This window comes from Ursus arctos, unplaced genomic scaffold (genome assembly GCF_023065955.2).
Source record: "Ursus arctos isolate Adak ecotype North America unplaced genomic scaffold, UrsArc2.0 scaffold_12, whole genome shotgun sequence".
Taxonomy (NCBI): Eukaryota; Metazoa; Chordata; class Mammalia; order Carnivora; family Ursidae; genus Ursus; species Ursus arctos.
The window spans coordinates 47,501,444-47,514,458 of record NW_026622786.1 but is presented as its reverse complement, the minus strand read 5'-3'; the positions used below and the strand labels follow the sequence as shown (position 1 = coordinate 47,514,458).

The following is a 13,015-nucleotide window of genomic DNA, read 5'->3' as shown; positions in this document are numbered from 1 at the left end:
AAAAAATGAAGCCAATCTCAAAGTGTTGACATAAGACTGGTTTTTAAATGTATACAATGTAATATCTATACACACATACGCACACACATCTACATCAAATGCAGTAGGCCCCAGAAAGAGGATAGGTGCTATTATCATACAATAATAGGGTCTGTTTCTCAGACACAACGGATACATTTCCTCTCAGATGGCAGCAAAATATTAAATATTGAAAATACAGGAAATTATTTTTAAAGGAAAGATCTACGAGAGTGACTGAAAAGATCATAGCATCATGATTTCAAGATGTGCCAAACTCAGTCTCAATTACATGTGTATTATCAGTTTCATCTAGGTTTTTCACAGATGTGCAGGGTAGATAAAAAAAATAAAAGTAAAAAGGAGGAGGAATAAGAACTGCTAAATACCAGAGAGAAATGAAAATTGATGTGAACATGCTGCTATAGCAACCTATTGGTTTACTGTGTCGCTTGGTACTTAAGGCTTGAATACAATATGATATCATCTATTCCTAGGAACGGACTGAAGAATATCATGCATCAATGTCTCAGCCCCAAGGGGTATCTATCTTTAGTTGCACATTTGAATAAATTAATGTATTATAATATATTAGGACATTTTAATGATTTTAGACTTTATTAGGCTATTTAAAATGTATGTCTTGTTTACTTTATCAACTTTAATGAAATTAATAATTTTAGATTAGAGATCTTTGGGCTGCCTTACTTGTGACAATTTGATTCACACAGGGAGGATATTGCCTTTGACTTTACATCAAGTAAACAAAGGCTATAGTGCAGGTGTCAATCCTCCTCTGACTGCAGTGAGCCTTGTATCCCCGACAACCTGGCCTATGACTAGATTTTTCCCCTCTGCTTGAACTGCTTTTCTAATATCAATGTGCCCATGATTAATGTCAAATTTCATCCCACAATATACCAACACAACCATTGTGCAGAGATCACATTCACAAAAAAGAAATCCTGGGAAGTCAGAACTGAGCAGCAGAAACCGGCTTCTTTTCTGCAATCACGTATTGGGTTTCCTGTGTCCTGCAATCTAAGGCGACAGATGAATTTTGTATTAATATTCTCTTCTCAATTTGAAAATGTATTAAAATGAGAATGGCTCTCCTTCATCATGATTGAAAAGCCACAACTCGTTCTTGCCACAGAGTGTATTTCAAACACCACGTTAGATGCTGGGAACACAACGGCAAACAGGGCAAAGCCCTCACTCTCAGGTAGATAGAGTATAGATTAGGAGGAGAGAGAGCAGTAAACAAGTTGAGTATCATTTAAAAAGTGCTTTGATAGAGGTAAGCACATGGGAGCACATCTGGAGAGACTCCTTTCCAAGCAGAATGGGGTCCAGGTAGTTTTCTGAGAGAAGGTGATATCTGAATTGAGGCGAAAGGACCAGTGGAAGGCAGCCAGCCAAAGGTAGCCAGGATGGGTGTGTGGGTGGAAGGGGTTTATAAGCAAAATGGCCAACATATGAAAAGGCCTTAAAGATAGAGACCATGTCACAGTTTGTGAACTAAAATATTTTAGGACAGTTACAACCTTATTGTGAGATGGTAGAATGGCAAGATAGCCAGAGAGGTAAACAGGGGCAGGAACATGAAGGCCTCCCATGCCATATTGTGATGTTAGGACTTTCATCTGGGGACATTCAAGAATCCTTGAAGGGATTTAAGTAGAAAGTGATAAGATCAGATATTTATTTTGGAAATACTGCTATGAATTTTAAGAACACAACCGAGATCTAGCTGTCTATTGGTGGACCGTGTATGCAGTATCAATACCTCGATTTCAGTATGTTCTAAACCAAGCTCAGTGCAATCTCTCCCAAATCTCTTTTCCTATGTTCCCAGTTTCAGTTAATGACTTCACCATTCACCTTATTACTGAGTTGGAACACTTATAATTATCCTCAAATGGTCCTTTCTTTGTATGTAATCAATCACTGAAATATACAAATACTAACTTTTTCCTCTCTTGCTTTTTTAAAAAATATTTATTTGAGAGAGAGAGAGAGATTGTATGAGTGGAAGGGGCAGGGGGAGAGGGAGAGAGACTCTGAAGTAGACTGAGCACTGAGCGCTCAGAGCCTGACACACAGCTGGATCTCACGACCCTGAGATCAGGACCTGAGCTGAAATCAAGAGTCGGATGCTTAACTGACTAAACCATCCAGGTGCCCCTCCTCTCTTGCTTTTTAATTGCATAACTAATACCCTAGTTTAAACCAGATTTTGTATCTTTCCCATCCCAACTGCTCAGAAACATTTTGTGAAGACAGGGAATACATACTTTTACTACTCTTGAAAAGTTCTTTGGTGGCTTTCAAAGCCTATGGAATCAAGTCTAAATGTATTATCATGGTATTTAAAATGCTCCAAGTCTTGCCCTAACATGCATTTCTAACCCTACCTCCTGTTATGCCTGATTTCACATCCTGTACCTCAAGGCATAAAAAAAACCCTCTCCACACAATGCTTACATTACATTGACCATGTTCTTTCCTTGCTTATGATTATTCTTGACTCCTTGCAATGTTTGGAAATACTATTCATTGGTATCAAGCAGAAAAGCTACCTTTTCCCTGAAGCATTTGTTAATGCTCTGATTTGCGTTGAATGGACCCCTCCTATCCACTTTCAAGGACTTGACTTAGGGCTCCCTTAGGATCTTCTTACTTGGTCCTTATTTCATTTTGATTTTTATGACAAACTATAAGCTCTAAGTCAAGCAATGCAAACTAGACTAGCCCACTTTTAATTTTGTTTGACTGGCCCAAAGTTTTAAATATAATATTTTGTATATATGTCTTACATGGACTTGGGTCTTCCATTTCCCAGTAGTTGAAATGTTCTTGCTTATTTCATATATTTATCCTTTACCTCTTCCCTGGCCTGGGATGATTAAGTCATCACAGGGGTAACAAAACTGTATGGACAAGACTTAGGTTATAAAAAAGAAAAAGTGAAATATCATCAAAATAAAATTATAGATAGATAGTGAAATAACATTAGAAACAGAAGTTTCTTCAATGCAGGAACTTAATTTGTTTTCAATCTTTTCCAATTATGTCACAGTTAAATGCCCAATGCATACTTTTCGAATGAACACATAAAATCTCAGGTCAGCAAGGAAGATTATTTTTAACATGGGATGGTAATGGGTTATTTCCAGTGTCCTTCTAAATCAAAATATGTAACTGATTAATCTTATAAGAATGGCCTTACGAATGAGAAGATAAAAGAGAGAGAAAAAAGGGGGTAGAGAAAGAGAGGGAGAGAGAGAATGAATTAACTTATTTCTAGTCTCTTCTGAATAATCAAAGTTGTATAAAATCTAGAAGAGGGATATCTTGACACAAGGCTCAGGAAATTGGGGGTTGGTTTTAGTTTTGTTTTTAAAAATCACTTTGTTGAGGTATAATATATACAACTCAATGAGTTTGGGGTAACTATACACCTGTGAAACCATCACTACCAAGTCCATAAATATATCCATCACCTACCAAGGTTACCTTGAAATTAGATTTTACTTCCCATTCTGTACTTCCCTTCAATAAGTCATTTTACCTTTATGAAATATAGTGGTTTTTTTCCCCCTCAGGTATAATCTAGTTAGAATTGTATGGGGTGCCTGGGTGGCTCTGTCAGTTAGGCATCCGACTCTTGATTCCATCTCAGGTCATGATCTCAGGGTGATGAGATCGAGCCCCACGTTGGGTTCTGCCCTGAGCAGGGGACTGCTTAAGATTCTCTCTCTCTTTCTCTCCCTCTGCCACTCCACCCCCTACTCATGCATGTGTTCTCTCTTTCTCTCTCTTGCCCTACAATAAAATTAAATGTAAAAAAATCTAGTTAGAATTGTGTGAGGAATGGGTAAGATAGTATACAGTGAGTTATATGTGTTATAAAATTACAAAGTCAGCAGGTGGGTAAAATTAGCATGTCATTAGAATTGCCCTTGAAAATTCCTTAAAAGTCCTTATTTTAATCTAATGTACTTTACAAGAGTCTCCAAAATGGAGGGCAAGTACTCCGAATGGGGTACAAAGTGATCTGTTGGAGTGTGAAAAGAAAATAATAGAATGCCCATTTATGTTTTAATTGTATCTCATCTTTCAAATTTTATCTCCTACAGGTCATTTAATGTTTGGAAAATATTAGTTCAAAAGTGGATATACACAGTTTACAAATAAGTATTCATATACTGATAGTTTTTCCTAAGTTTTAAATTTTATTCATAGGGATACATATTTCAAAAATGTTGTGGACCATTGCTTTACATCACTGATCTACCTACCAAGTACGTACCATTACAAGATGGTAGTGCCATCTTCACAAAATGATACAAAACCCATGTTTTTGCAATACCTATTTAAACATTAGTTCATTAAAATTTAATTTATGTTTTTGGTCTTAATCCTAAATAAATATACTCTTCTCAAGCCATAGATTAACTTAATTTCATGTCATCAAAGATATTACTTGCTTAATAGTACTTTGTGCCCTTCACTGGATATAAGGAGTCTATTTTTTTCCATTAACAAGAAAAAAAAAAGCTTAAATTTTTGGCTTTCTATATAATTGAACTCTGAACTCTGATTTTCCCAACACTAAAATGCATATGGAGTAAAATTAAGTCTGTGAGTACTGTCCCTACCAGGTATGCTAAAAGAGTCTGTAGTGTTAAAAAAATAACCATTTTATACCAAAGGATCATATTTTAATAATAAGTATATAACTTCAGTCATTCTCATGGTGCTTATCTAAACAGTATAATAAACTAAAGGTCAAATGGCTAATATTTCTAATGTAAAAAAAAATGGGTTTTTTTTTTTTATTGTCATCCTTGTCATCCATGAGAGAGATAGTGTAGAAGCTTATCTTTGAAGATAGTATCTGATGATTCTTAACTCTTGATAATCATGTTCCAATTTTGCCCCTTCCACATTGAATAGCATCATCCTGTGTAACCAATAAGATATTACAGAAATAACAGAGCATATACTAGGTCATACATAGTTTCTACCTTGCTCTCTCTGGGATTACTAGTTCTGGGAAAGTCAACCACCATGTCAAGAAGACAGTCAAGCAGCCCTATGAAGAGGCAATTAACTGAGACCTTCTGCCTATAGCAAGAACTAACTTGCCAGGAATCGGAATGAGCGACCCTGGAAGCAGATACTCCAGCCCTAGTCAAGCCCTTAGATGACCAGATGAGACTTGACTGCGACCTGATGAGAGACCCTGTGCCATACCTATTCAGCTAACCTGCTCAACCTGACCCACAGAAACTGTGATAGTAAATGCTTACTGGTTTCAGCGGCTAAGTTTTGGGTTCATTTGTTATTTAGCAGTAGGTAACTAAGAATGGTGGTGTATACAAGAGAAAGAAAGTGGACTGAGAAGTTAACAATAAAATGTGTCTTGATGGCATCTTTGAAGTTGAGAGCTGTTGGACAGGTTAAGTCTCTTGTGTCTCAGTTCTGTCATCAGTAAATTGAGGACAATAAATTGTGTCTCACAGAAGTCTGAACAATAGGGGAGATAAAAGAATTTAAAGAACCTGGAAAGTGATTTGTCCTCAGTAAGCATTTGCTTCTTTCTTTTCTTTTAAATTTTGCTTTATTTTGCAGGATTTTTTTAAAAAGGTTTTTTAGATTATTCTCAGTACACAGATATGGATTTTATAGGATGTGAAAGAACTATGGGCAGAGATGAGACGAAGGATGTTCAGCTACTGCCTCTTTTTTTATTTGTTTATGTTTATTTGTTCTTATTTATTTGAATGAAGATCCAGCTTTGAAGATCTTAATTTAAAAGAGATGAGTTTTTATAAACATTCTCTTAAATAGAAGTGAAGACAGTAAGTTATTTCTGAATATTTTTGTAAGCTTAAAGTATAAAATATCTCTAGGAAATAAAACTTCTCCAGATCTTGTAAAAACTCTGCTACACTTTGACAGGGTCTCTGACAGCTTCATGTTTCTGTTAGTGACCTTGAGGTCAAGAAAACAGCTTGGAAACGTGCTGTATCTGTTTCTTCTCTGTGTGTCTACCTTGATTCCATTATTTCTGTCTTTGACTAAGTAAATTCAGAAAGTGTGTTTGTATGTGCAGTCTTTTATTTTGCTAATTCATAAATGACCTGCAATGCCCTTACCCTTGCCATTTAACACTGACATTTCAAATTATTTTTGATAGTCTCTGAAGTGCCATGACCTACACTAGGTGCATGGACTCTGCATGAAGATTTGCAAGACTTCTTGAGTTCAAATCCTAGCTCTGCCACTAACTGTATGAACCTGTGAAAATTACTTAAAAACACTCTGTGCTTTGGTTTCCCCCAAGCAAAAGGTGACAATAATAATAGTATCTATCTCATAAGTTTGTGTGAAAATAAAATAAAATGGGTTAATGTCTGTCAAACAACAGGTGCTTTTTACATAGATAGGTTTTCATTTTAATGAGGTAAATATCTGAAGAGCCCAGAAGGTAGCATGGTAAATCCACTCAGTGAGTGTAACAACCACCATTCAGCAACCAGAACCCTTCTCTTTCCTACTCCTCGCACATACTTAAATTTGCTTCACTGTAATTTTGAGAGGACTTTATATACTCTTGTGGTATTTGATAGTTTAAGTATTTCCTCAAATATAACCTTAATGAATGACAGATGTGTACTTCACTCTGAAATGAAAGTATGTTTGCCTTTGACGAGTGCATTTGATTTTCACAGCTCCCAGATTTTCTCTAGGTGTGTCAGTGTGTTGGGAAAGGGCACTGATTGGGGAGAATCAATCCACCTTTTTTAGCAGTGGCTCTAAACTCCTTTGAAAATGTAATAAAAGCTACAGTCCATCTCTCCAGTAGGAAAAAATTCACTGAAGCTATGACTATGGACACCAATGGGTCCTTTGCTATTTTTGCTATAGGCCAAGAAAATTGAGTAAGGATTATTGTAGCCTTTTCTGACAATGGTTGCTGAATTTAGGAAAAGAAAAGAGAGAGAAATAGAAAAAAAAATCAGGACATTATTTCACAAAATACTGGAAACCAAAAGCACTTTAACAAAGGAGCTCTCACTTGTACTACCAGGGATAATTCTGATAGCTTGTAAGAAGGTATGATGCAGATCAAAAGGGACTTTGAGAAAAATGTAAAATAGTTTGTCATTATTTCAACTGTGCTTTGTGGAAGAACCGGGGATTTGGGGGGCTCTTGCAAGGGAGGGTTCTGAGACCATGGAACTGAAGCTCCATTCACCCCACATCTACCAGAGAAGTCCTGCTTTCATAGGTACTACTTACTGGGCTTCCGCATAAGATTGTATTTGAAAAAAGGGTTTTGTAACTTACAGAGGATTGGAAACCACTAGGTGTTTGTCCATATAGATAATCAATCACAAGCTGAACTTCTGAATCTGGATTATCAGAATCTGAAAAAGGTTATTGGCTGATATACAATATTGTACCATAGGACAAGGGTGACCGCAGACTAGTTCATCTAATTCTAAGTGTATAAAAAATGGGGCTTCTACGAAACCCCTAAAGAGGTAGATTTAGAAGTAGTAAAATGAATTAAAAATTAAGTACTCCAAATTACAGAAGCGGTTGCATAAAAATAGCTGCAAATAATTGTTGATAAAAGCAGAGTCGGTTATTCAGATCAAATGAGATAGTTATGGGGATGGTCTTTATTGTTAAGGCTGATGATGAAGAGGGAGGAGGCCTTCTACAAATCTTCTTTGGTTACGGTTTAAGAAAAAAAGTACCTCCTTATGTCCCATCCACTGTCATCCACTATGGCAACATCCAAGCTCTTATGTCACTTCACTAGTTTTCAGTTCAGACATTTAGCTGTCATTAGTCATGAGCCATGGTATAAATAAGTAAACCTCATACATATATATGTTGAACAATATGGAATTGCCAATATTTAGCTTTTTTTGGACTAAAAATGGCAGTTTCATATGGCCCAACCTAGCATTTTGTTGAACACATTCTTCCAACTAGTTTTGAGGCAAAAAATATATATTATAGATAATATCCTCCCCTCTGCATTACATCTTCCAGTTAACCCACAGGGGTCCCACTCTTCTTTGATAGCTTGGTAAGAGCAGCTGAAGAGGTCTGAATGAGCCTACTGGTTGAAAGTAAAGAGAAAGTAGTCAAGTCCTGTCTTCTCTTGTTCAACAGCTCTTGTCAAGGCTTTTCCTGGGGCTCCTCAAGGGGACAATCATATACAGCTAAAGTTACAGTAGCCCTAAAATCCCCTTGGTTAGTCCTTTAACCATGTATTTTATCTCTTCTACAGGCCCTTTAGTGAGAGAATATCTAAAACACAGTGTTCTATAAAATGAAATGTTAAAATGCCTTGCAGGAGAGTAAGGCAGGTGAAAGGGCTGAGACTTCTCAAGGAAGCCAGGCAGAGACAGCAGCTCCGATTGCTTTTGGAGTGCACTCACGAAAGCTGTGCCCAAGTCCTTTAAAAACTGGTTTACTTCCCAAGTAAACATGGTTGCCAGCAAGAGCAATGGTGTGCTGGTTCAGAAAGGAGGGGAAGAAATGAAACGTATCAGCGACGTGGGATTTGCAGGCATTTCTGTGATCACATAAAACCAAAGTGGACATTTCTCCTAGATGCTATTAGCTACTCATCCCTCCCATGTGGGCCCCTTCCGTTTGCCTGCCTGCAAGGAGGCTGCTGAGAATCATTCAAGCCAGTTAAAGAAATGGCTTCAAGTAAGTATCTGAAACACAAACACATTAGCTCAAAGTGCTTGAAACACAGTAATAATCACAAAGTCCTTACTTCTTCTCTCCTTTGTACCATTCAAAGGCCGGAGGCGGCACACCTGCACCTTCGCATCTTATCAATCCACTGCGTCCCGGGGCCACGGTGCCAGATTTAATTTCCTGAATTGTAGGAGCGACTGAAAAAGAAACAAACAAAGAAACTGGTGGGTAAGTAAAACTAATCTTCAGCAGAAATATAACACACATATATTTTTATTCCTTCTATATTCAAAGCAATCTTATGCCTGATAGGCCCAATGCATCACATTTTCAGTGTTTTATGCTTCTAATACAAGACTAGTCATTTTCAGCTTCATTTTTCAAGTTGGACAATAGATGAATGTTCCCAAGGAGTGCAGAGTAAATGCAATACATTTTGGCCTTGCTTCCTGTTGGAAAAATGGCATTGTTGAGGGGAACACTTCATCTGTACTCCAGTCAAGCTACACTCCCATAATAGCTCTCATTTATTGAGTGATCACTGGGAGCCAGTCCCTGGGCTAGGTGCTTTATGTTCATGATTTCCTCACGGTAATACTCTAAGCTAGATGGGATTACCCCAATATCATAAATGTGAAAACTGAAGCTCAGAGAGGTTAAATAATTTATCTAAGGTCACACAGCTACTTAGCTGCGGAATTCGGGCTTAATATTGGCATATTGACTTAGGCATATTGACTCAAAGCCTGAACTTCATTATTCAGGGTTTTCTTCTGCCTGTTCCCTGTGCTTTAGCATATTAGGGGTTTGTTTGGTTGTTTCCTCTATCTGAAATGCTATTCTTTTCCATTTCTACAGATGCGGCCTCCATTAGGTGTCTCCATCCTCTTTCCTGTTGCTCTCGTTGAAAATAGCTTTCCCTTGATGAATAGTTTCTCTAAATCTCTCTCATACTGTGTACTTTCTATCTGGTATTGTAATTATTTATGGGTGTGCCGGGCTTGCTTGTTAGCTGCCTGAAGGCAGGGTGAGTATCTCGTCTATCTTTGCCTGTTCAGAGATCAAAGCAGATAACACGCTGCTTAAAAACCTTTGTAGCATAGCCACTCCTTTACTCATCAAACAGTCGTTGAGCCATCAGTATATGCCAGACACTTCTTAAGGCACAAAGCAGTCCAACTCCCTGATGTGATGAAGTTTATGTTCCAGATGGAGGGAGGAATATGGAGACAGACTATAAGCAGTCAATAAAATAAATAAGTAATTTATATAAAATATTACAAGTTGATAAGAAAGATGGTAAAAAAAATTAGAGCAAGATAAGACAAATATGAACAAGTTATAGATTGCAATTTTATGTAGGGTAATCTGAGGAAGATTCATTGAGAAGGTGAGATTTATGTAAAGACTAGGTGTAGATCAGTGAGTTTGCTCTGTGGCTATCTCGAGAAAGAGACTTCCAGGAAGAGGGAACAGCTTGCAGGAAGGCTTTGAGGCTGAGGCAAGCCTGTTTGCTTGAAAAATACCAAAGATAACCATGTGGCTGAAGCAAAGAGAAAGAAGGGAGATTATCAGGAGATAGAGTGTGAGGGTTAATTTTTTTAAAATAATTTTTTATTTTGTTATATTAGTCACCATACAGCACATCCCTAGTTTCTGATGCAATGTTCCATGATTCATTATCTGCGCATAACACCCAGTGCACCATGCAATATGTGCCTTCCTTAATACCCATCACTGGCCTATCCCAATCCCCCACCCCCCTCCCCTCGGAAGCCCTCAGTTTGTTTCCCAGAGTCCATAGTCTCTCATGGTTAATTTTGTGTCAACTTGACTGCATTGCAGTGTCCAGGTATTTGCTAAACATTTTTTCTGGGTTCGTCTGGTTTCGTATGGAAATAACATTCAAATCAGTGACTCAGTGAAGTGTATGGCCCTCTCCCATGTGGGTGCACACCATAGAGCCCATTGAAGGCCTGAATAGAACAAAATAGAACAAAAGGCAGAGCAAGCCTGACTGCGTGAGGTAAAACACTGGTCTTCTGCCCTCGGACTGAGGTTTATATCATTGGCTCCCCTGGTTCTCACTGGCCTTCAGACTTGGACAGAGCTATACAACTGACTTTCCTAGGTTTTCACTTGCATGCAGCAATTCAGGGGCCTTCTCAGCTTGCATAATCATGTGAGCTAGTCCTCATAATACAATCTCTTTGTGTGTGTGTATGTGTGTCTGTATGTAGATACGTATAAATATGTATGTGTGTATTTATCTATCTAGACATCTATAGATTCATATATAAGTGTGTATATATCCATATAGAAATATATCTATATAGAAATGTAGATATATATACACACATATATATTATTGGTTCTGTTTCTCTGGAGAACCCTGACTAATACATAGGGCCAAAGGATACAAGACCAGAAAGGACCTTGAGGGCCATTTTAAGGACTTGGCTTTACTCTGAGCGAAATGGTGAACTACCATAGAAGAGAGATATAATCCGACTTTGGTTTCAAAGGTATTTTGGCTGCTGTGCTGAGAAAAGACCATAGTGAGGCCAGGAGGGAAGCTGAGAACTTGTAGGAAGCTGGTGCAGTAAGCAAAGCAAGTAATACTGGCAGCTCAGGTTAGGGTGGCCGCACTAGAGGTAGTGAAAGTAATTGGCTTTGGAGTCTGTTGTGAAATTGAAGCCCATAGGATTTTCCTAACAGATGTGAAAAAAAAAGAGAGTCCAGGGTGACTTCATCTGGCTTAACTGGAAGGTTAGAATACCCATGGCCTGAGATGGGTAAGACAATAAATCAATGAGTTTTAGAGAGAAACATTAAGAGTTGTATGCATGTGTCATTTTCTTTTGATAGATTTTATTTTTTAGAGTAATTTCCGTTCACACAAAACAGAGTGGAAGGTATAGAAATCTCCATATACTCCTTGCCCCAACACATGCATAGCCTCTCTGTTATCAACACTCCCCACCATAGCAGTACATTTGTTACAGGGGAAGAACCTCCATCGACACATCGTCATCACATAAAATCCATAGTTTACATTAGGTTTCACTCTTGGTGTTGTATAACCTATGGGTTTAGACGGAAGCATAATGACATATAACTATCATTATAATATCTTACAAGTTATTTTCACTGTCCTAAAAATATTCTGTGCTCTGCCTCTTAACCTCCACCACCCTTCCACCCCTGAAAACCACTCTCTTTTGTACTGTTTCCAAAGTTTTGCATTTTCCAGACTGTTACATAGCTGTAATCATAGAGCATGTAACCTTTTCAGATTGGCTTCTTTCCCTTAGTGTTATGCATTTACGGTTCCTCCATATCCTTTCATGGCTTGATAGATCAATTCTTTTTAGCACGGAATAATATTCCATCATCTGGAAGTACCGCAGATTATTCATCCATTCACTTACTAAAAAATATCTTGGTTGCTTCCAAGCATTGGCAATTGTAAATGAAGCAGTTGTAAACATCCACATGCAAGCTTTTGTGTACGTCAGTTTTAAGTTCCTTTGGGTAAATATGAAGGCGTGCAATTGTTGGATCACATGACAAAGGCATGTTTAGTTCTGTAAGAAACTACCAAACAGTTTTCCAAAGTGGCTCTATCATTTTGCATTCCCGCCAGCAATGTATGAGATCGCTTGTTGCTCCACACCTTTGCCGGCATTTGGGGCTGCCAGTGTTCCAGATTGTGGTTGTTCTATTTGGTGTGTAGAGGTATCTCATTGTTTTTAATTTGCACTTCATTGCTGACAGATGACATGGAGCATCTTTTCATATACTTAATTGCTAACTGTATGTCTTTGGCAAAGTTTCTGTTAAGGTCTTTGGCCCATTTTTTAACTGGGTTGTTTATATTCTTATTGAGTTTTAAGAGTTCTTTGCATATTTTGGATAACCAATCTTTATCAGATGTGCCTTTTATGAATACTTTTCCCCAATGTGTGTCTTGTCTTTTCAGACTCTTAACACTGTGTTTCACAGAGCCAAAATTTCTAATTGTAATGAACCCCAGCTTATCAATAATTTCTTCCATGGATGGTGTGTTCCTTTTGGTGTTGCAACTATGTCTATCTTCTATCATATCTATCTTCTAGATATGCATATCTATTTTCATAAATATTTTCTTTTCTATCAACCTTTTTAACATACTACATATTTGAAATAACACTATGGGAAAGTGTTCAACACAACAGGAACCTTGAAAATGCAAATACTAATTCATTCAGACAAA

General features: G+C 37.6%; 1 protein-coding gene across 3 annotated transcripts in view; it reads right to left on the bottom strand.

The window, feature by feature from the left end:
- Positions 1-13,015, bottom strand: part of NEGR1 (neuronal growth regulator 1) — an 804,818-nt gene that overhangs the window by 176,704 nt on the left and 615,099 nt on the right. For all 3 annotated transcript variants that reach the window (XM_026497808.4, XM_057310558.1, XM_048220720.2), the window contains exon 5: positions 8,837-8,957. In XM_026497808.4, the coding sequence (XP_026353593.1) occupies positions 8,837-8,957 (121 nt within the window). The remainder of the gene's footprint in view (positions 1-8,836; positions 8,958-13,015) is intronic.